The sequence below is a fragment of the Nicotiana sylvestris genome, chromosome 11, assembly GCF_000393655.2.
Source record: "Nicotiana sylvestris chromosome 11, ASM39365v2, whole genome shotgun sequence".
Taxonomy (NCBI): domain Eukaryota; kingdom Viridiplantae; phylum Streptophyta; class Magnoliopsida; order Solanales; family Solanaceae; genus Nicotiana; species Nicotiana sylvestris.
In genome coordinates this window covers 6,627,321-6,647,948 of record NC_091067.1, presented here as the reverse complement: position 1 = coordinate 6,647,948, position 20,628 = coordinate 6,627,321, and the positions used below count along the sequence as shown (strand labels likewise).

At 37.1% G+C, this 20,628-nt stretch overlaps 2 protein-coding genes across 2 annotated transcripts; both read right to left on the bottom strand.

Moving 5' to 3' along the window:
* Positions 1–11,363: 11,363 nt before the first annotated feature.
* LOC104233100 (eukaryotic translation initiation factor) lies at positions 11,364–12,735 on the bottom strand. Its single transcript, XM_009786409.2, has 4 exons — positions 12,596–12,735; positions 12,427–12,514; positions 11,967–12,317; positions 11,364–11,696 (listed from the first exon to the last, which is right to left on the bottom strand). The coding sequence occupies exons 1-4, from the start codon at positions 12,715–12,717 to the stop codon at positions 11,445–11,447; spliced, it is 813 nt and encodes a 270-aa protein (XP_009784711.2). The 5' UTR covers positions 12,718–12,735; the 3' UTR covers positions 11,364–11,444.
* A 159-nt stretch (positions 12,736–12,894) lies between these two features.
* On the bottom strand, positions 12,895–20,354 carry LOC104233099 (eukaryotic translation initiation factor-like). Its single transcript, XM_070162620.1, has 14 exons — positions 20,170–20,354; positions 19,363–19,670; positions 18,037–18,123; positions 16,917–17,012; positions 16,721–16,795; positions 16,307–16,402; positions 16,148–16,213; positions 15,674–15,769; positions 15,286–15,447; positions 14,567–14,667; positions 14,168–14,255; positions 13,707–14,057; positions 13,365–13,607; positions 12,895–13,280 (listed from the first exon to the last, which is right to left on the bottom strand). Exons 2-14 carry the CDS (start codon positions 19,378–19,380, stop codon positions 13,197–13,199), a joined length of 1,563 nt encoding a protein of 520 aa, XP_070018721.1. The 5' UTR covers positions 19,381–19,670; positions 20,170–20,354; the 3' UTR covers positions 12,895–13,196.
* Positions 20,355–20,628: the final 274 nt, after the last annotated feature.

Here is a 20,628-nt window from a genome sequence, read left to right as displayed (position 1 = left end):
GCTGAAATAGAAACTCGTCTGTATTTGTGGATGAGGGGTTTTGTGTGGTGCTCATTTTGTATCTGAAATTTAATTTTAACAAAATCAAGACTCATTTTGAAAATATATACTAAAAAAAATCATTTTCAATTTTTATTTATTAAACACTTTTTATTTCAAGATTTAAAACTATTTTTGGGAATTTCTTAAAACAACCCATTTTATTCCTCGGTCCTCACAATGATTTTGATTAAGCTGGTCAACAAGCAAATCCGAGGCAAATGAATGCACAGGTAGCAAGTAGGATGCATCAGGATGGTCTTTTTATTTCGGGTTCACCTGTCCTAGACAGACCCAACCCCTGTGTTGAGTCTCCAAGGCCAAATGTACATGATGCAAATAGACGTTCCTACTAGGGATCCGGTACATGGCTGAGTTATTCTAGGTGAAAAACCTGAGGCATATTGTTCTAAACCTGGCTCACCCAAACGGACAGTTTGAGCCGAAGTGGGGGCAACGTACCGGGAGCACGAAAGTCTACCCGGCCTAGTTACTTGTCCCAACTTCGTCTTATTTGGTATGACTTTAACAGAAAGGTGGGCCACGCGCACGTGTGCACCATAAATTTAGAAGACTCAGAAAGAAGGGGGTTTCGTAGCAATTGTATATGCACAATTCAAATAATATTAAAGCAGTAAAAATATCATTTAGCATATTGGGCATATATCATGTAAAAATCAGATAATAAATAAAGCCAACTATAACAGTTATTTTAAGCTCGAATTCTTAAACCCTGAACCACTGGTTCTGGGTTACAGTTTTCACTTTTGTCCCCAGTAGAGTCGCCAGAGTTGTCACACCTCCTTTTTCCGCGCCCGCGGGGGTGCGTAGGGAGTTTTCTCCAATTAAAGGACAGTCGAAACGGGATTTGTTTATTTGTTTCAGAGTCGCCACCTGGGAATTTTAAGGCGTCCCAAGTCACCAGTTTTAATACCTGAATCGAGGAGAATATGACTCTGTTTGTTATTCTGCTAACCAGAAATCCTGAGTAAGGAATTCTGTTAATCCGGAAGAAGGTGTTAGGCATTTCCGAATTCCGTGGTTCTAGCACGGTCGCTTAACTGTTCTTATTCTTGGCTTAATTATCTTGATTTACTAAATACCCTTTTTCTTGTTACCTGATTTTACTACCGCTTTCGTTTAGATTGTTTACAAATTAAAGATTTTCTTGAAACGAATCACGCGTACGTATATTCGCCTTGTCTATTTTTTATAAACGTAAAGAATCGTGTCACGCATACGTGTACATAATAAGATTGACAATATTTTTTTTTATTAAAATATCATACGTTCGAAATTTAAAATAAAATTAAGAACATCGTCACCCTTATATTTAAACAGTGAACTGCACATCTCGGGTTATATGAAATTATTTTAACATCCTCGGAGAAATCCCTTTTATTAAATATTCGCTCGAAGTTGCGCGAACGCATAATCCGAATTGCTTTTAGAAATATAATCAGGTTACGCGAACGTATCCCTAATCACAAATATATTCTTGATGGTAATATAAATTTGTTTACAAATTATTTATTACATCCATATTATTTTTATGTGAAAAATCATGAGAAATCCCTATTTGAGACGCCCTTAAATTCTTTGAAAAGAATTCACAATTATTGAGTGTTGACCGCAAATTATATTTTTTCGCGTATAAATTATATTCCTCCAAGCCATTCGAATTTAAGGAGTAAAAATGAACAACGTGATTAATACTACCATTTATAGTGAATACAATATTTGCCTACTCAAATAAACAACATGTGAATTACGTATAAACATTGGGAAAGAGTTGATGTAAGAAAGGAAATGATATTTTCGAAGAATTTTCATTATTCTATTTGAGGCGAATGCTATTTTTATATTTTTAAAAAAATGTTATAATCTATAAACCTAATCACCTTCTACATTACTTGTTTTTAATCCAAAGTGGTAATCGTTTGGTTAATTTGTTTACGATGGTAGATAGGCATCAAGTTGATAAGAAAGGGAATTATTATACAAATCGATTTAATAAAATTTGTCTTACATGCAACATAATTGTACGTCTGAAACATTCATAACACTCTAACATCGTAAAGAGCTATATCAAATCACCTTCCACTTATGGTTCTATATATACCTGTTATCATGCCATATATGAACGTACAACTTACATCATTCAATACACAACTAAATCAGATATTAGAATAAACTAGCAATATGGTTTTTGATATTTTCATACTATTCTTTATTCAACTAACAATGTCACAAGGCTTATTTAATGGCCAATCTTTATGCCATATTTTCCTATCTTGGCAATCCAATCATAACTATGCTTTTAATGAGATTCCGAAATAGGCAACATTATTACTACGCTCATACGAATTTCAAAAGAGAAATGATCAACTAATAGTTATTCTATCAAGCATATTACTATATTAATCAGTATGAAACAAAACTGAAATTTAAAATAATGAACTTAGACGAATGGAAAACAGAATTATAATTCCCAAGCTTCATTTATTTGTCATGTTGAAGCTTTTCACAACATGAGTTTAAAAGATATGTACCTGGAAATGAAGGTAGAAGGAGTAAATTTCAGCAGTAATAGCAGCAATAAAACACCGACAGAATATACCAATAACACAGCAGGTCTGAACAAGACCCGTTAACCCAGATGAACAGTGATAGAAATTTGAGAAAAATTTCATATTTAAACCGAACAATATCCACAAACAAACAACGGATAGATTCTAGAAAAATAACATTTCAGATTTCAGTTTCTTTCTTCTATCTGTTTCAGATTCCTATTTCTTATTTTTCTGTTCAGTTTTCCTCTCTTAATTTCTGTCCAGATTTTCTCCTATATGGTTCTGTGTATTCCTCCAGATTTTTTTTCTCTCTTTTTTCTCTTAATGTCTCTCTTCTGTGTATTCAAAATCTCTCCCTAAATCAATCCCAATCCCCTCTATCTTATACAGGTCTGCCTCTCTTTTTGCAGCCTACTGTCTGGACCCCCTTCTTTCTTTTAAAAATCAGAAAATCCCACTAAAATTCTGCTTTTACTACTTTAAATCCCATTAAGTGAACTTTTCCTGATTTTCAGCATTCTCATTACCCTTTGTTTCCCATTATTTCATTAAATTAAAAGCCATTAACACTCCACTATCAGCACACTATTATTATCATATTACCCTCACTGTTTCATTCCAGAAATACCCCTGAAAATCCCTTAATATTACTGTTATTACTGCCCCAGACCAAAGACTGCCTAAACCTTAACAGATTTATCTGAATTAAACTGTTTAGCAGCTAATAACCAATTCCTAAATCAAACAAACATTCTGTCTTTTCAATGATAGCTAATTGATCCAACACCCAATGTCTAATAGCTAATGGACAAAACTAAATTCAGATTGAACACTGAACTTGTATACGAACATATTAACAATACACAGAACTTAACAGAATAAAATCTGAATTGAAATTGAATTTAGCATAAGTGCAGGGGCATTGTCAGTATATTGACACTGCCTGAAACTTAATGCTCAGAAATCAACAGCATCTTATTGAATTGCAAACAAAGATGATTCAATTAACGAGTATTAGTCAAACTGATTATTTACAACAATTGTCAACAAACAACCGATAAACAGATTATTTCAAACAGCATTTTCAGAAACAGAATTCTATAATATAACTAATCGACGAACTTAATCGAGTCGATTACACACATTGTAAACAAACATAACCAACAGAACAATTCACACTTTGATCAAGTAAGCGGGTATGAGACAGAATTACAGAATTTAAACAAACAAAAATATGAAAAATTACACAGACAACTACAATAGGCAACAACATATGTAGGAAACAAAAGAAATAGGAAAATACCTCTGAATCTTCAATTTCATACGGACACAGGGTCAACTTGGATTTGGACTTTTGAAATCAAACAGACTTTAGTCGAAGTATTCTCAACTGAAAATACTTCGACTAAGGTCGATTAGACCCCAACATTTTATTTAATTTGGGGCAGAACCTAAAAAATTGAAATTTTTAGTGTTTCTAATTCTTGGATCTTAAATTCGAACACTTCTGGGCAAATTCGAAAGAAACCAAAGATGACACAAGGGTGAGGGATGCCTAGGGGTCATTTGGTGTTAGTTTGGAACGAATCTGAGTGAGTTCATGTTTGGTTCGAACCTTCAAAAGAAGATTCGAAGCACTCTGAGATGATTCGAACCAAACAAACACCAGATCCATAGCTAGGGTAGTTGGGGGAAGCTACGGTGTTAATTTGGGGGTGGTTGGTTTGGATCTGAGTTTAGCTCGAATCTTCAAATGAAGATTCGAGAACCTTTAGGAGGATTCGAGCCAAGTGGCTAACAGATTCGGATAGAGGATGGTCAGGGGGTTCAGGGGTGTTAAGGTGGTGACCGGCGGCGTTGTTGCCGCCGGGTTTCAGGCAATGGGGAATGAGGGCGGCTAGGGTTAGGGGTGTGATTTGGAGAGGATGATGAACAGTGGAGAGGGGGGTGTTTAGTTAGGGGGCCGGGGTAGGGGTTTGGACTTATATAGGGATGGGGTGGATGAATATTGACCATCCGATCAAGTAAGATACACGGTCAGGATCAGCTCACTTAACCAAACGACGTCGTTTGGTTTAAGTTGAGGGAAAGGATTGGATCGGGGCAGTGGGTTGGGTAAGGGTTATGGGTAAGGGTTGTAAGATCTCAGCCGTTGGATGGATTTGATCCAACGGCCCTTGATAAAATACGACCAAACGTTGTCGTTTGGTTCGTTTGAATTGGACCGGACATGGGAGTGTTGGGATTGGGCTGTGGAGGGTTGAATTTTTTTGTTTGGGCCTGGATTTCAGTCCAGGCCCGATTTTTAATATTCAGAACCCATTTTCAATTTCCTAATTTAAATTCTCAATTTTAATTATAAAACAATTTTAAACTTACAAAAATATTAATTACTTTTTAACAACTATTAACACATAGACAAAACATTAATCACACAGTGGAACATTTAAAATAGAACAAATGCATATTTTTGTGATTTTATTTTTAAATCAATTATTAAATGCATAATTAAATCCTAGATATGCATGAGACATGTATTTTTATTTTTATTTTGTTTAATTATAACAAAGCAAACATTTACGGACAACACAAATAATTAACAAACACCACACAAATTCTAAAAATTGCACACTAAAAGAGATTTGTTTTATTTATTTTTTATTTATTTTGGAGTTGTTTTCGTGAGGCAAAAATTACGTGCTCACACTAGGTCATGTCGCCCAGACCCAATGCAAATGGCGTGGGCTATATCATTCGAAAATCTAGGAATTTGGTAGAATTACAGATTTATTTTCCTAAAATGTCAAAAAATAAGAAAGGTCATGGCGAGACAATGACTATTGTTCCTTAGGTTATTTTTGATGGGTCGGAAAAATTTATGCAACCCGGGTCTGACTGCCGAATTCATGCAGATGGCGTGGGTATTACACACAAAAATTTGAGAATCGAAAGGAATTATAATTTTATGGCCCTAAAGCGCCAAAAAATAAGGATCAGTCATAGCAAGGCGATGTCTATTATTCCTTAAGTTATTTTTGATAGGACGACAAAACTATAGGCGATCCAGGTGAGGTCACCCGGACCCATGCAAATGGTGTGGAGTATATAAGATACAGAAATTTGGAAATATGGCAGAATTTAAGTTTTACGGCCTTAAAACGCCAAAAAATGAGGAACGATCATGGAGAGTCGATGATTATTGTTCCTTAGGTCATTTTTTATGATCCATCAAAATTTTAGGTGACCCGAGTTCGGTGGCCCAGACCCATACAGATGGCATGGGCTATAGCATATGAAAATCTGAGAATCAGGTGGAATTACAGTTTTATGGTCCTAAAACATTGAAAAACAAGGAACGGTCATGGCGAGGTGATGACTATTGTTCTTTAGGTCATTTTTGGGCTGAAAAAAGTTTAGGTGATCGAGATCCGGTCGCCTGAACCCATGCAGATGGCTTGGGCTATAACATATAAAAATCTAGGAATCTGGCGAAATTCTTATTTGATGGCTCTAATTGCCAAAAAATGAGGATCAGTCATGGCGACGCGATGACTATTGCTCCTTAGGTTATTTTCGATGGCCTGACAAAAGTCTAGACGATCAGGGTCCGGTCGTCGGGACCCATACAGATTGCATGGGCTATAGCACACGAAAATTCGAAAACTGTGCGAAATTCCACTTTTATGACCCTTAAATGTTAGAAAATAAAGAATGGACATGGCGAGGCGATGGCTACTATACCTCAGGCTGTATTTTATGGGCTGGCAAAATTTTAGGCGACAGGACCCATGCAGATGCATGGGCTATAACACATAAAAATAGGGTAAATCAGGTAGAATTCCTGTTTTATGGCCCTAAAATGTCAAAAAAGAGAAACAACCATGGTGAGATGATGACTACTGTTCTTTAGGTTGTTTTTGATGGGTCGGAAAAAATTTTGGCAATTGAGGTCCAGTCACCAGACCTATGCAGATAGCATGTAGCATACGAAAATCTGAAAATCGAGCAGAATTCAAGTTTTATGGCCCTAAACGCCTAAAACGAGGAAAGATCATGGCGAGGCGATGAATATTGTTCCTTAGGTAATTATTGATGGGCCGGCTATATTTTAGGCGATCCCAGGCCGGTCGCCCAAGCTTGAGAAAATCTGGGAATTTGGCAAAATTCTAGTTTTATGGCTCTAAAGTGCCAAAAATGAAGAACAGTCACGGCGAGACGATGATTATTATTCCTTTGGTCATTTTTGATGGGCCAACAAAATTTTGGGCGATCCGGGGCGGTCACCTGGATCCATGCAGATGGAGTGGTCTATAGCACACGAAAATCTGGGAATCGAGCGGAATTTTATTTTTATGGCCCTAAAATGCCAAAAATGAGGAACAATCATGGTGAGGTGATGATTGTTATTCCTTAGGTCATTAATGATGGGTCGGAAAAATTTTAGGCGATATAGGACGATCGCCCAGACCCATGCAGATCGTGTGCATAATGGTATACAAAAATCTGGGAATCGGACTGAATTCCACTTTTATGGCCCTAAAATGCTAAAAACTAGAAACGGTCATGTAGAGGGGATGACTTTAGTTTCTTAGGTCATTTTTTATGGTCTGGGAAAATCTTAGGCGATCAGGGTTCGATCGCCCATGCAGATGTCGTGGGCTATAGTACATGAAAATCGGGAAATCAGGTAGAATTCTAGTTTTATGGCCTTAATATAATATGTCAAAAACGAAGAACGATCGTGGAGAGGCAATGAATATTGTTCCTTAGATCATTTTTTATTTAAGTTATCCGATTCCGGCCGCCTGGATCCATGCGGATGACGTGGGTTGTCAAAAATGCAAAAATCTTGGAATCAGACCCGTGAAGATGGCATAGCGTATAGAAAACGATGAATATTTTTTCCTAGGTCATATTTTATGGGCCAGCAAAATTTTAGGCGACCGAACCGGACCCATGCAGATAACATGGGGTATAGTACACGAAAATTGGGAAATCGAGCACAATTCCAGTTTTATGGCTCAAACACTCCTAAAACGAGGAATGGTCATGGCAAGGTGATGACTATTGTTCTTTAGGTCATTTTTCATGGGCCGAAAAATTTTTGGACGATTCGGGTCCGGTCGCTCGTACACATGCAGATAGCATGGGCCATAACACACAAAAATCTAGAAATCGGGCAGAATTCCAATTTTATGGCCCTAAAATACCAAAATATGAGGAACATTCATTGCAAGATGATCGGGTCCAGTCGCCCTTACCTATAAAGATGACGTGGGCTATAGAACACGAAAATCTAGGAATTGGGAGAAATTCCAAATTTATGACCCTACAATGCCAAAAAATGAGTAAAGGTCATGGATATGTGATGACTATTGTTCCTTAGGATGCTTGATGGACCATCAAAGTTTTAGAGAATTCGGGTCTGGTCGCTCAGACTCATGCAGATGTTGTGGGCTATTGCACACAAAAATCTGAGAATCCGGCAGAATTTCAGTTTTATGTCCCTAAAATGCCAAAAACGAAGAACGGTCGTGGTGAGGCGATGATTATTGTTCCTTAGGTCATTTTATATAGGTCGGAAAAGTTTTAGCCGATTCAGTTTGATCGCCCGAACCCATGAAGATGGTGTGGGCTATACCACACGAAAATCTAGGAATCAGGTGAAATTTTATTTTTATGGCCCTAAAAAGCCAAAAATACAAGGAACGGTCATTGAGAGGCCATGACTAGGGTCTGGTCGTCCGATCCCATATATATGGAGTGGGCTATGGACACGAAAATCTAGAAATCAGACAGAATTTCGATTTTATGGCCCTAAAACGCTAAAAAGAGGAACGGTCATGGCGAGGCAATAACGATTTTTCCTTAGGTCCTTTTTTATGGGCCGACAAAATTTAAGGCAATCTGGTTCTTCACCCAGACTCATGCAAATGGCATGGGCTATAGCACACGAAAATCTTGGAATCGGGCAAAATTTCAGTTTTATGGCCCTAAAATGCCAAAAAATGAGGAAAGATCATGGAGAAGCATTGACTATTGTTCTTTAGGTCGTTTTTGATGGACTAGAAAATTTTATGGAATCCGGATCCTATCGCTCGGACCCAAGCAGATGGTGTGGGGGTTATTGCACATGAAAATTTGAGAATCGGGCGAAATTAGAGTTTTATGGCTCTAAAATGCCAAAAAATGAGGAACGGTCATCGCGAGGCGATGACTATTATTGCACATGTTATATTTGATTGGAAGGCAAAATTTTAGGCAATCGGGGTCCGGCTGCCTAGACTCATGCAGATAGCGTGGACGCACATGAAAATCTAAGAATCGAGGGAAATTCTACTTTTACAGCCTTAAAACTCAAAAAATGAGGAACTCTTATGGCGAGGCGATAACTATTGTTCCTTAGGTCTTTTAGGTGATCCTCGTCTGGTCGCTTGGACCCATGTAGATGGTGTGGGCTATAGCACACGAATATAGGAGAATCGGGGGAAATTCCAGTTTTATGGATCTAAAATGCCAAAAAATGAGGAACGGCCATGGCAAGGCGATGATTATTGTTCCTTGGGTCATTTTTGATAGGCCGTCAAAATTTTAGGCAATCAGGTTCGGGTCTCCCGGACCCATACAGATAGTGTGGGTTATAACACACGAAAATCTTAGAATCGAGCGGAATTCCAGTTTTATGACCATAAAACGCCAAAAAATGAGGAATGATCATAGTGAGAGGATATCTATTGTTTCTTAGGTCGTTTTTATGGGCCGACAAAATATTAGGCGATTCGAAAACGGGCGCCTGGATCCATGCGGATGGCACAAGTTATAGCATACGAAAATCTAAGAATCAGGCGATATTCCATTTTTATGGTCCTAAAACACCAAAAAGAATGAATGATCATGGCGAGGCGATGACTATTATTCATTGGGTCAATATTTATGGGACGGCAAAATTTAGGCGATACGAGTCCAGTCGCCAAGACCTATGAATATGGGCTATATTACACAAAAATCTGGGAATCGAGAGAAATTTCTGTTTTATGCCCCTAAAATGCCTAAATAAGGAACGGTCATGGTGAGGTAATGACTATTGTTCCTTAGGTCGTTTTTTATGAGCCGAAAAAATTTTAGACTATCCGGGTCCGGTCGGTCGGACCTATACAAATGACATGGGCTATAACACACGAAAATCTGGGAATCGGGCGAAACTCCTGTTTTATGGCACTAAAATGCTAAAAAGAAGAAACAATTATGGTGATGCAATACCTATTGTTCCTTTGGTCATTTTTTATGGGCCGGCAAAATTTTAAGCGATCCGGGTCTGGTCGCCCGGATCCATGCAAATGGCATGGGCTATAGTACACGGAAATCTGGGAATCGGGCGGAATTCCAATTTTATGGCCTTAAAATGCCATAAAACGAGGAATGGTCATGGTGAGGAGATAACTATTGTTCCTTGTGTCGATTTCGATATGCCAGCAAAAAATTTAGGCGATCCAGGTCCGGTCGCCCGAGCCCATGCAGATGGTGTGGACTATAGCACACGAAAATTTGAGAATTGGGCGAAATTCTAATTTTATGGCCTTAACACGCCATAAAACGAGGAACAATCATGGTGAGGCGATGACTATTGATCCTTGTGTCTTTTTCGATAGGCCAACAAAAAATTTAGGCGATCCAGGTCCGGTCACCCTAGCCCATGCAGATGGCGTGGGTTATAGCACACGAAAATCTGAGAATTGGGCGAGATCCCAATTTTATGGCCCTAAACGCTAAAAATGAGGGACGGTCATGGCGAGGCGATGACTACTGTTCCTTAGGTCATTTTTTATGGGTCGCTATATTTTTTGGCGATCTGGGTCTGGTCGCATGCAGATGACGTGTGTTATAGCATACGAAAATCAGGGACCAAAAGATGTGAAACTGCTATGATGAGGCAAAAAATGAGGAATGGTCATGGTGAGGCAGTGGCTATTGTTACTTATGTCATTTTTTTTGGGCCGACACAATTTTAGGCGGTCGGGTCTGGTCGCCTAGACCCATGCAAATGGCGCAGGCTATAGCACATGAAAATCTAAATCGGCCGGAATGCCGATTTTAAGATTCGAAAATGCCAAAAAATGAGGAACGATCATGGTGAGGCGATGACAATTGTTCCTGAATTTCTGTATTACGGCTCTAAAATGCTAAAAAAAAAAAAAAAATGAAACGGTAAATGAGAGAGAGACAGAGAAGCTCATGCATGCTAACATCCAGACTAAATAGGTAACTCTGCAATAATAGTACACGAAAAGCAGTCTCAAGGGCAAGTCACGACACATCAAATGGAAGTTTTGGAGTGTTGTCTTAAATGATAGAGATATCTAGACATCTAACAGAAAGGCAATAAAGCAGTGAATAGAGAAGAACGAGAGATAGTAAATATTATCAATTTATCATCAATAATTGAATCAATAAACAAGTGGGCAATATTGCATCCCTTTATACCTAATTCTGTTTTCATACTAACTGCAAAGACATAGTATAACTCAATTACTGAAGTTCCTGATCCACCACCACATTTTGGACAAGGTAGTAGCAAAAAACCATATATATAATGGATATGTTCAAGATATTCGCAAAATTCTAGCCAAAGCTACTGAATTCAGACGAACGAACACATAAGTTATGATTTACTTCGCTCTTGAATGTAAATGTAGATAAAAACATCTATGCGCTTTGACATCCAACATTAATGTCCATGATCTAAACATAAAATAAAAACAGAACGAGCTTCTGATAAGTTTGTTTATGCTGGCTCAAAGGAAAATGGCAAGTTTGGTTTAGCTCGTCAAGCTATTACAGAACTAAAATCGGCTTAGGAACCCAGTTATTGGCACGTAAATCCAGCACATCGCAAACCATAACCCTCAGTCGTGGAGCCAACCGAGGATTTGTCGACAGTTTCTTCAAACAGTCAAAGTAAACATCGATGTTCTCCGTTGAATCTTGGCTCTTATCAAGCAGCTTGCCAATGTTGATGAGTAACTGCCAACTGGCTTCAACATTCTCTTCTGCCAGACAACATTTGTGATTGTATATTAACATTTCCTGTTAACAGAACCAGCAAAGACAATCATTGGTAGAGTTCTCGACATTATTGAGTCTATTGTTGCAAAAGCAACAACAACAACATACTCAGTATAATCCCACAAGTGGGGTCTAGGGAAGGTAGTGTGTATGCAAGCCGTACCTCGGCTCAAGAAGAAGAAGAAGAAGAGGAAAGAAAGAAGAGGGAGACAACGACGATAAGGAAAAAGGGGAGAAAAAGAGAGGCCAAAAAAGAAAAAGTAGCATCAAATGGTAACAATAAGGGAAAACCTTAACAATGCCATGAATAATATTTTTGCTGAGCATCCTAAGCTTAAAAATCTCTCCAATAAGCTGTATATTGCCAAGAGTTCGCAGTTTGATCAACTTTTCTTTGTCCTTGCGTTCTGACTCCTGCTCCGGTGCTGTCATTTGCCTCGCCTCTTCTTGCAGATTGTCAGCACCTTCAAATGTCTTCTGACAATTATCCAATAGAACATACTTGAGCGTAATCTCTCTGCAACCAGATTCATCAGAAGGAAATGGAGGCAGCTTTTTATTGAGATCAAAAAACAGTTGGATATACATCAGGCAAAATGTTGGTTCTAGTACAGCCTTGTCAAATATCAAGGTAACAACAGCCTGGAGTGAAGATAAAAACATGTTAAATCTCCAGGACTAACATGGAAAATATTGAACTGAAAAATAACCATCAAAGAGAGATGTATTCTCTTGGTACGGGAGGACAGACCTTTAGAATGGCTGCACTAGTTATCCCTATAATTATCAATTGACTTTTTAGGAGATCAAACCTTTTCAGAGTCGGGTTGTTGAGTATACTGCAATAAATATTACTGTAGTTAGTATCAATGAGTTAGATCATTCCATATCTTCAAATAACAACAACAACAACAACATACCCAGTATTATTCCCACCTAGATACACCCCTGCACTCGACATTTGGTACTCGTTTTGAGACCCCAAATAATCTAGATTCAAGTGGTAAGGCTCACTAGAGAGGGAATTTAATAAATCATTCATTTTCAAAGGCAAAATCCTTCTTAGAACACACAACTGCCCCGAGGAAGTCGTCTTGGATTCAATGGGGCGACTTGCAAACCAATGATGGCTGACCAAATATAGGGGTGGATCTAGAGAAACAGTTATAGGTACACGTGAGCTCAGAAACTTTTGCCAAGACGCTAAATATATATTAAACAAATATACTAAATAGCTATAAATATTTAACTGAGAATCTAGTTACTATTACAACATAACCAGTATAATACAGTTACTATTGTAGTACTAATTTGAGATCGTCGTAGGAACCCAAAAACTTCAAATCCTGAAACTGGCTCTGACCACGTCCACCAAGCTCCATTAGTCCATTACCTCTCAGCATCAGGATCTAGGAACTTCCCAGTTGTCTGTCCCAGGCATTACCAGGCATCTTCCTACTTCCTGGCATTCCAGGCATCAGACCACCCGTGCCTGGCCGATTGATAAGAAACCACCAGGCCTCAAACTCCCTTGAGCACCAGGAGAACTTTTAATGCTCGCAGTGGCAGGACGCAACCCCAAGGACTTCTCTGTGATGGTTTTTGCTTTCATTTGTGCAAGAAGGAAAGAACATTACATTATTTCAGGACATGAACAGACAACAAATACATGATCGAATGATGTGTCACCTCTTCCTGCCTAGGGACCCAGTTATTGGCACGTAAATCCAGTACATCACAAACCATAAACCTCAGCCTTGGAGTCAACTGAGGGTTTGTTGATAGTTTCCTCAACAAGTTAACGTAGATATCGTTGATGTGCCTTGATTTTTTGTTCTCATCAAGCAACTTGCCAATGTTGTTGAAGAACAGACAAATGGCTTCAACGTTCTGTTCTGCTAGACAACTTTTGTGATCGTACCATAATAGTTCCTGTTAACAGAACCAGACAAGACAATCATTGGTAGAGTGCAAGGCAATAAAGACAACACGGAGCAAGCAGACCTGAGGAACAGGCAAACAATAAACAACCTGAAGAATGTCAAGAGCAATCTTTTCAGGAACCAACTTTTGCTTCAAAAGCTCTCCGATAAGCCGTGTATTGCCAAGAGTGAGCAATTTGATCAACCTTTCTTTGTCTTTGCCTTCTGAATCCTGCTCAGGTGCAGTCATTTGCCTCACCTCCTCACGCAGCTTGTCTACAACTTCAAATGCCTCCTGACATTTATTCCATATAACACGCTTGAACATAATCTCTTTGCCACCGGATTCAACAGAAGGAAATGGTGGCAGATTTTCGTTGAGATCAGAACAGAGTTGGGCGTACATCGGGCAAAATGTTGGTTCCAATACAGCCTCGTCAAATATCAAGGATATAACACCCTGGAGTAAAGACAAGACACGTTAAATTTCCTACGCAAAATAGGGAAACTTTGAAGTGAACAAAAACACAAGCAAAGAGAGAGAGGTGTCCTGGTCATGGGAGGACAGACCTTTAGAATGTACACGCTAGTTATCCTTGAATCAACCAATTGATTTTTGAGGAGATCAAACTTTTTCAGAGTCGGATTGTGGAGTATACTGCAAGTTAATACTATCAGTTAGTCTCAATGAGTTCGATAAAATGCGTATCTTCAAATAATGCTGCAATATTAGAATTATCTGATAATAAAACTTTTGAAATCAAGACTCTCAGCTCGGGAAAAACATAATCACATCATTGTTGAACAGAAATATAATAATGGAGAAGGCATGGAGAAAGAAGCAGTAACAACAACAAGATAATAAGATAACCGGGGCAAAAGAAACAATCGGCAGCAAAAGAAATCTAAGAATAAGAAACTACCAGAAATATTGAAAAATGCATAAACATCAAAGAGAAAAAATTCTACCCCGTCGCAGTATTCAAGACATGATATTTGCCAAAAAGATTGCTTATTTGAGGTACTGAACATGGCAGCTCAGCTTTGATTAGTGCAGGAGAAGGTCCTCCCTGATTCACAAACAAAAATAGAGGTTTCTGGGATCAAGAACTGACAGATAGCTGCATATCAGACACAATTGTCATCTTAAACTCAAGACAACAGAAAAGCCGTTGCCATGACTAAAAGACAAAAAAAGAGATGTGAAGAAAAGGACATACTTCACTTGTCATATTAAATATTTTCAAATTATTATCAACAATTGAATAATTAAACAAGTAGGCATTATGACTACAGCCTTTATACATATGATGATCGGATAGGTCATTTATAGTTTTACCCTTCATTTCTGTGTTCCGAGACCTCGAATAGCTCCGTTTAGCCTTTCTCGATTTGCGTGGACAGTCCGTATCTTTTTCCGGAAAATTTTTATATTAATGTGAAACTTAGCCTTAAAACTCATTTGATGTGAAGAAAAGACTGACTTCGATGGTCATATTAAACATTTTCAAAATATTATCAATAATTGAATAATTAAATGCGTAGGCAATATTACTGCATCCTTTACACCTAATTCTATATTCATACTAACTATAAGGACATTGTATAACTCAATCGCTGAAAATCTTAATAAATAACTACATTTTGGACAAGATAGTAGCAAAAAAACGTATTAGATTTAGAAGTACCCGTTGGTTGGGCGATATTTGAGTTCTTGCAAACTGTGGGCTAAATTGTTCTTGCCAGTTATATTCATTTGCTTCCTGATGTCTAGAGTTGAATTGGCCACCAAGTTCTCTGTTCTCAGGGGTATCTGGCTCTGAATAACGAATCTGAGACTGGATCAGCACCTACAGAAAAATAAATGAGACAACTTCTGGCTACACTCAGTGCATACTGCAAGAAACTAACAGATTAAATAAGAAATACTTTTTTGTTAAATGGAAAAATGGAGAACAACAGCATTTCCTGTCTTTTTCCTTGTGTGAGTATGCACTGTGTTGTAGACTTGTAGGTGGGGGTTTTCCTGTCATCAAATCAGAAAGGAAAAGTATAACTTTTTCACCCGATACTCACATCGGCATCTGCAGAACCTCGATCGACAACTTCACCAAATAGTTCAGATTCAACTTCTTGCTTGAATTTAAGAACATCTTTGGAGTTCTTGCGCACCTAGAGGGAACCAATCGATCAAATGAAAAACCATAAAGGCAAAACAAATTAATGGCACCATAAATGATGAAGTAATCATCGGTTTTTTTCCGAGGGGAGGGGGAAGTTAACATGATCCTTGTTTTTCACTCATTCCTTAGTGGCCAAGGCAGGCTTAAATGGGCAACACATGGAAAGTGAGAATACATATAGTCGAACTGCAATTTCTTGAAATTAAAACATAACTGTCGTTTTCTCCTGAGTGACAGCGCCTCCGGGGGGTGTTTAAAGAAAAAATGGAAAATTTGAACATCCAAAAGTATGCACTACATTAGAGCAGAATACTAGAACAAATGACTTAAAAAATGGAAAAGAGGAAGGAAATGATATGACTACTACCTTTCTCCGTTTCAGCAGCTTATACCTAAAGCTTACACGGCCGTCAAAACGAGAGTCTCCAGTAGTCTGCAATGATAAAAGGATAGTTCAGACACATAATATACAGGAAGTTCTTAAATTAAATATCAATAATGAAAATAGAAAGGCATTAATACTCACATTGGTATCTGCATGACCTCGACGGGCATCTTCACCAAACAGTTCAGATTGAACTTCTTGTTTGAATTTTAAAATATCTCCAGAAATATTAACCACCTGGAGGGAAACAGTCAACCAAATAAAAAACAATAAAGGAAGAAAAAAAATTAATGGCACCATTATTCTTAAAGTAATCATCGTTTTTTTGGCTAGGGGAGGGAGTTAACACGATCCTTATTTATTTTTTTTCCTCATTCCATATTGACTGAGACAATCTTAAATGGACAACACATGGAAAGCGAGGATTCATGTAGTCGATCTGAAGTTGCTTGAAATGGCCAATTTGAACACCCAATAATATGCACTATATTGAAGCGGGTTAATAGAATAAATGACATATTAGATGCAACAGAGGAAGCAAAATATGACTATTACCTTCCTCAAGTTCAATAGTTGATCTCGAGTATACCTAATGCATTCTCGGCCCTCATAACGATAGTCTCCAGTAGTCTACGATGGCAAAAGGATTGTCAAGATGCACATCACACAGCAAGTTCTTAAATTAAATCTCAACAATGAAAATTGAAAGGCATTATTAAGAAAAAGCATATCATGCTTAACAGATACTCACATCGGTATATGCATGACCTCGATTGGCATCTTCACCAAACAGTTCAGACTCAACTTCTTGTTTCATTTCAAGAATATACCCGGAAACATTAACCACCTAGAAAACATAAGAGAGAAATATATATAAACACACACACACATTTAGTTCTAATTTAGTTAATAATGAGCTATCACTCGTTATAAGATTTACGCTTCAGTCACATATGTCCATAAATACACACACACACACAAGAAAGAAAGAAAGAAAGAAAGAAAGAAAGACATTTCATTCACAGGATGAGTTGGACCATTTTCAACTGATGGCACCATTAGAATAAATCAAACACATCTACATTAACCTCAATTGTTTAGGTTTTCTGTGTTTATTTGCTGCAAGTGTTACACCTCTAAAATCAAAATTCGGACACATGTACCTCTATTTAATAAGCATAGATGGGAAACAACAATGAATTACAGATAGAAGCTCAATTAGGCTGACACTTGAATAATGTATCAACAAATATGTCACATAGTACTTATTTTTTCATGCCAATGGAATACTTTTTTCGTGCCAATGGAATACATATCATGAGTGCTCTACCATTTTTGTGATGAGTTACAGCAGCAAAGCTTCTCTATTTAGGCAGTTATCGCTTTATTTACTATATTTTCAAATTTTCATCTGTAATTAAATAGTTAAACAAGTAGGCAACATTATTGCATCCCTTACACCTAATTCTATATGCATACTAATTGCAATGACATTCTCAATTAGATTAAGAAGAACCCTTGGTTGGTAGACATTTGAGTTGTTGCAGACTGTGAGCTAAGTTGTTCTTGCGCATTATATTCATTTGCTTCCTGATGTCTAGAGTCACATTGGCCACCAATTTCTCTGATTTCACAGATGTCTGGCTCAGAATAAAGAGTCTGAGACTGGATCTACACCGATAGAAACATAAATGACACAACTTGTGGTTATAGAAAGTGCATACTGCAAGAAACTAACAGTTCAAATAAGAAACATTGTTTGTTAAAAAAAGAGAAGAACACCATTCCCTATCTTTTTCCTTGTGTTAGGTGGGGGTGTTCCTGTCAACACAAATCAGAAAGGGAAATATAACCTTTTTAACAGTACTCACATTGGCATCTGCATGATCTCGATTGGCAACTTCACCAAACAGTTCAGATTCAACTATTTCAAGATTATCGTCGGAAATGTTAACCACCTAGAGGGAAACAATCAACCCAATGAAAAAACAAAAAGGATAGGCACATTAAGGATACAACAAGTCATAAAGCAATCATCTTTAAGGGCGAGCGGGCGGGTGGGCAGTTCGGATTGGATATGAAAATTTTGGTTTCAATTTTAGATTTCGAATTGAAGAAATGACAATCCAAATCCAATCCAAATAAGCTCGGATTGGATCAAATTTTTTAAGTTCAATTTCGGATTAATCAGTTTGGATATTTTGGATTTTCGGTTTCGAACTTATAAGTTGAGATGTTTCTTCTTATTACAAAAATGAATATCTAAATGAAGTACTCATGTTAAATTGCCTGAAAAGTATCTCATTCTCACGATAATCTTTCAAATAAAGTATTCAAGTAATGAAATCATTATTATCGAAATGCAACAGAGACATTAATACAGCTGATAAGAAGTAGCAACACTAAAACTGTCCAAATAGAAAGTATTCTGACAGTAACTTAGCAATTAACATTGAATATATTAGATAGTATCTAATGGGCAAGGTATTCGACTTATTACTATTGGCATATGGATAATGGACTAAATATAAAGTATAAAAATTTCAGATTTTCGAATATTCAAAAATACGAAGTACCAAATCCATCATCCAATCCGAAATCCAAAAATTTTAAAAATTAAATCCAAAATCTAATCCGTAATCCAAAATCCAAACTACAAATCCAAAAAATCGGATTTTGGTTTGGGTTTCGGGTTTGCCCAAACTATGCCCACCCCTAATCATCTTTTGGTTCTTCATTTGTGCCCACCTATTAACATGAGTTACATTAGAGCGGATTACTAGGACTATTGAGATTCCTGTTAATACTCTTCCACTGTAGACTTCACTCTTATGTACACACTAATAATGTAAAAGCTATCGACATGTACTTTTAACCTATTGTATAATCAATACTTGTGTGCAGACCCTTTTACGCTGAAGATATGTAGAAATTAAACTCAATATCTATCTAGCAAATTGTATAGCCTGATAACATGCAAAATCATTGCATACAGTGGCGGAACCAGGATTTTCATTAAGGGGAATCAAAATATAAAAAAATAAACTCACCACAAGTCAAGCGGTGTCATTATATAGTACATATACATATTTTAAAAAAACTTACCGAGCTAAACAGTATAATTTTCCGACGATGGGTACAGAAGCAAATGAATATAATGGGGAAAAATAACACGTAAGCTTTAAATTAAGAATTACCCCTTGGTCGGGAGACATTTGAGTTCTTGCAAACTGTGAGCTAAGTTGTTCTTGGCCGTTATTGCTTCAATAAATAACTAAAATAACAACATTCCCTTTCTTTTTCCTTGTGCGGGTGTAGAGTATGTTGTAGGTGAGGGTGTTGCTGTCATAACAAATATTAGAAAGGGAAAATACAACTTTTTTATTGAGATACCCACATTGGTATCTGCACAATCTTTATTAGAATCTGCATCAAATAGTTCAGCTTCAACTTCTTGTTTGAGTTTAAGAATATTGTCCCTCAGTTACAGCAGCTGATCTCCAGTCTACATTGATAAAAGAAGAGTCAAGAAACATATCTTGCAAAAATTAGTTTTTAAATTCAATCTCAATAAAAACGAGTAGGGGCGGCCGAACCCAATACCTTTGGTTCGAACCCTATATTTATCTTACAAAATCCATTGAATATGTATAAATTATTAATTAATTTAGAACCTAGTAACTTAAAACGATTAGAATTCTGAACCCATAAACTTGAAATCCTGGCTAGGCATTATCAAGTAGTAAACGTTACAAGCATCAAGAACACATACATATTTAAGAAAACGTCCAAGTAAAGAGAGTTGATCATCAAAAAGATAGTTGAAGATGAAATGCAAAAGCTGGAATGTACAAGAGAATGGTGGAATTAAGGTTAAGAATTTGACAGCTGATCTTAATAGACTGCAGAATAATTAGTTCAATAGCAACATGGTAGAATCCTATACTAGGTGTTTCTCAGCAAAAAGACTCAAATAAATCTCAATCACAAGAAACAGCAGCTACCTTTTGAGTAAATTTCTGAGATATAATAAAGAAATGGAAATATTTTGCTTCTGCCTCGAATTCTTAAACAGCAAGTAGCAAATTCACCTGGAAAAATGAAAAGGCAACAAGTCTCGTTCTTTTCCCATTTTCATATTTAATGTGTATATGCTTTTAATAATAAATGGAGAAATGAAACGGCAGAATCAGTTGGTTTGTGCTTTCCGCCTTTTGTTTAACATCAAACACCTTCTGTGCATAATTGATGGGTAAAACCATTAGTGGAATTATATACAAAACTAGTAAACTTGTCCGCGTTTTCGCTTGGTAGTATAAGACAATATTAATAAATTTGAAAAGGATTTATTTTTATAAATTTAATTGAGATAGAAGATGTAAAAATAAGTTCTTAATATGCATACAAATATTAATTCCTTAAATTTTATTAAGTCACAAAATTAAAATATTTTTAAAGTCATG